Source organism: Halyomorpha halys, unplaced genomic scaffold, assembly GCF_000696795.3.
Source record: "Halyomorpha halys isolate HHAL.00 unplaced genomic scaffold, Hhal_1.1 Scaffold262.1, whole genome shotgun sequence".
NCBI classification, from domain to species: Eukaryota; Metazoa; Arthropoda; class Insecta; order Hemiptera; family Pentatomidae; genus Halyomorpha; species Halyomorpha halys.
This window is the reverse complement of record NW_027109480.1, coordinates 510,930-515,177: the sequence shown is the minus strand read 5'-3', so window position 1 is coordinate 515,177 and position 4,248 is coordinate 510,930. Positions and strand designations below refer to the sequence as shown.

General features: G+C 32.7%; 1 protein-coding gene across 2 annotated transcripts in view; it reads right to left on the bottom strand.

Moving 5' to 3' along the window:
- hop (tyrosine-protein kinase hopscotch) overlaps positions 1 to 4,248 on the bottom strand; it is a 65,731-nt gene that overhangs the window by 48,745 nt on the left and 12,738 nt on the right. For both annotated transcript variants that reach the window (XM_067047659.1, XM_067047660.1), the window contains exon 3: positions 789 to 908. In XM_067047659.1, coding sequence (XP_066903760.1) covers positions 789 to 908 — 120 coding nt within the window. The remainder of the gene's footprint in view (positions 1 to 788; positions 909 to 4,248) is intronic.

Sequence of the window (4,248 nt, the reverse complement as noted above, 5' to 3'; positions counted from 1 at the left end):
ACATTATTATTAAAATTAAAATTATTTTAATTTTAAAAATGTTGTATTCTCATTTCGGAATTCCACTTTGGTATTAGTGAAAAAAAAGAAATATCAAAAATGCGTGGAAATACATAGATCAAGCAGACAAACATTGCAGCTCTCGTAGCATCAACATCTAGAGAAGTGGGGGGTAAGCTGCCACTTCTTCTGATCTAGCAATTAGTTGTTAGATGTGTTTTATTTGCTTGTGGTCAAGTGCCTATAAGGTCACTTTTATTGATTTACAAATAATAACAAAGACAAATTTTTTAAATCCCAAAATAATTACAACAAAAATTAATGAACCAATTTCAATAACTTCTGTGGGGTTCTAGATGGTAAATCCATTTACAGATGGGAAATTTATTATTCTGTATTCAAATGAGAAGAAAAGTAAATTTGCCCCGAAAGTGCTGCCATCTCGTGAAAAAAAATTTACTAAAAATCGGCACATTTAGCCTTAAGTAATTCATCATCAAAAGTTGCCTGTAAGGGGAATCATTTTCAGAAATTTTTTCCAAAAATAGGACAATACTTAATCGTCCCACAGGAACATTAAATTATCTCTGACATAAATAAATAAATAGCATGAATAACAGTTAAAAATATTAAATAAATATTATATTGAGCATCAAAATAAACAGTAGCTGTTTGCTACATAAACAGCCTGAATATTTAACTGGTTAGGGAAAATTTAGAATGGTTCAAAAGAAAATAAATATACTAAAACATTAAATAAAAACTTATTTTAGATTTCAACAACTTACCTGCTTTGGTGACATACATCAATAAAGAAATTATCATAGTTATGTTCACATTGGCGTAAAATGAAACATCCCATTTTACTCTTACGCTTTTCTTCCAACTTCTTGAAGGAAAAACTTTGCCTAAAACATTATGCAACAATATATATATATAAAATAACTACAATACTTTAGGTGTATGAAGATTTATAACTAAGAGAGAGAAATTTAAAAGAGGTAATAAACAAAATAAAATTTATTTTAAAACAATAATCAAGGTAGTAGGCCAGTAACACCAGTATCGGTTGTAAGATTGTAGAAAATTAAAAAAATAATAATAATTTTACAAAACTAACAAATAATAATCAGTTATAGGATTCATGATACAAACTTGATTATTCTTATCTTGACAACATTCTAGTTTGGCCAAGTACTTGTCATAATTTGTGGGAGATAAAAATAAACCAAAATCCCTCTGTAGCAACAGGAGTTAGAAAATCATATGTAGAGACCGCATTTCCATGTTATTGCGCATTTAATTCTGTTGTGAAACATGATTTAACCCATTATCTGCCCGATTCATGATCTATGGAATAATTCCTAGATTATTCCATAAACACATAAACATAGACGACACCCTTCCTCTTTAGTGTCATCTATTGCCATCCTAGAGTACTCTTTAATGAAATATCTGAGATCATACTCTACAAACTAATCCCTTCCACTTCTGAAATTATATCCTTTAGAGTCTACAGCACCAACTTTTTGTTGGCTTCCTCTGATCAGACCTACCTGGTAAAACCTCATATACTGCCTCAACCTCTATTGAAGTCCCTTATAACCCCACCTGTCACAAATAGTTTTTCAACTCTCGGCTTGACCTTCAACTCTCTTATTCCCCTGATAAACTCCTCACCTCATCTCAATACCCAATCCATTTTATCTCCTCATGACCTTAACTCTGGTTTCCTACAACATCTCTATTTTATTGTTTTCCACCTACATTAGTTTCTTCTGAAACCTCGACAACCACTCTTCCGAAATCCTGACACCTGATCTTGATGCTATCCAGTAGGGCCTCATTCATTTCTAAATTTTTATTGATTCCATGGTTGAAAACCTAAACACCTACTTTTGCACTACCCTTAACTATCATACACTTGTGTTAACAAAGACAATCCTACATACTCTAGCCCCCTGGTTGACTCGCTCTTTGATGAGTGTACGAGACAAAGAAAAGGCGAAGGTTTAGATGTACATGACTTTTGGAAGATTATACCATCTTGGAGCAACTGTGAAATAGCACTGAGATTTAAATACTGTGCATCAAATCTCTCCATTGCTATCAATCCCTATTCAGCACTCCCAACTCAAAAGAAAAAAGGACAATTCTTTGCAAACTGACCTTGGGTAAACCTACTCAAACTTCATCTTTATCCATTTCTGCTGATGACCTCAACATTCACTTGGCTCCTGGTCACTCCTTTAATCCCAACCACTTCTTCTTTTCCCATATTACCTCTGATGACAAAATTAACTCCATTTGGTTACTGGCCTGATAATATTCCAGTAAAATTGATTAAAACCTCACTACTTTTCATTTTTCCGATCTCCTATCATATCTACAACTTCTCCCTACAAAACACCACCTATCCTTCTGCCTGGAAAATCGGGCTAGTCTGTTCATCGAAGAAAACTTCAAATCCAGGAACCCTAATGATTTCCGTCCAATTTCCCTATTGTTAAATCTATCCAAACTTTTAGGGGTTGAACTATATCAACCCCAAATATCCCAATTCTCTGGGCAAAATAAACTTTCAAACACTTCAAGTCTGTTTTCCGGCCATGCTACACAACTCAGTTTGCTCTAATTAAAATCTCTCAAGACTTCTATACAACAGAAACTCATCATCCTTATTCTTCTCAAATTTTATGAAGCCTTTGATTCTGTAAACCATAATATCCTCCATACTGAAATTCAAAGTTTTTCTCTGTCATCTAGTGCTAGAGTTCGGCTCTGGCCATAGATAGGCGGTTCGCGCTGTCCTTGTGTGTGGGCGGGCTATTGTTGTCCGATTCGATTGAAAATCAGCACAATCGAGGATATTGGTGCAAGAGAGTTGTCTGCCGATTTTCGAGTGGATCGAGCTGATATTTGGAGGTCTAGCGAGAGGAGAAGCAGCGACACCAAGCTGGGGTCGGCTACTTTATCACTTGCAAGGTACAGACCTGTCACCTCCCACCACTCACTGCACCTAGCTGGTGGACAATCAAGGTCACCGTATCTTCGCGGATCACGTCGTCTGTTATCGGAGGAGCCAGCACTCTGTATTGTTATTATAATTTTTGTATATGTGTAGCTAGCTAGTTTTGATATTATTGCATGATGGGGGATTTTTTTTTTTCTCTTCTTTTTTGTAGCTTTATATTGAAATGTGATTAATTGTTCTGTATATTAGTAGGGATATTGAATGTGAAACTGGAACACATTAAATAGCCAATTGCACCATAGTTGATTGGGGAGAGAGTAATTGATTTGTGGCTCTGGAGGTTTTTTTTTTTTTTTTTTTTCTCCTCTTCTTTTGAGACCTCTTTCGAGATTTCGTTTTTTTTTTTTTTTTGTTTTTGTTTTTTTTTGCAGTGAGAATGTCAGCCTGCTGACATGGATGGACGGGCATTTATTATGCATAGCAGTGGTCAGATAAATAGAAGTAATCACTTGGATGTCTTCTTTTATTAAGTTTGTTTATCAGATTTTTTTTGTTTTCTCTCTTAACTTGACTTATTACCCAGTGACTCATTTATATTAAACAATTATTAATGTATTTATACTGTTTTAACGAGTTTTATGTTTGTTTGTTTTTTTAACCATATTTATGTCTGAAATGTTTGTATATATATTTTAACTTAGTGACTAGCATATTTTTTTAATCTGTTTTTAACCCATCTATACATTTTTAACTCGCTTTTTTTTTGTATTTATTTATTTACGATTTTGTCATTTTTGTGTGTCTTTGGTGTTTGTATATATATTTTAACTTACTGACTCTAAATCTTAAAATACTTTCATATTTGTTTATTTATTGTCATTTATTTATAATCATAATCATACGAGCTATAATTCTATATTTGCATGCATATATCTATTTAGTTAATATTTAAACAATTTTAAAGCTATATGTAGCATATCTATATATATTGTAATATTCTCTTTTTGAGTAAATAGTATATTTTGATGTATAAAGGGTTTTTGATATGTTTTATTTTATGTATCATTTTAATATTGTTCATTTGTTTTATTTATCCAAAAAGCAAGCTAACTAATTTTCATTATCCATAATAAATTCGTGATTCAAAACAAAACCAAGATGGCGGTACGTATTCTTCAGTCAACAAGTCCGTTGAATCAAGGCCATGTTGAGCAGATTCAAATATCATACAAACTATTTAAACTCTTCCCATCATAATTGAAAATACAGTAAAT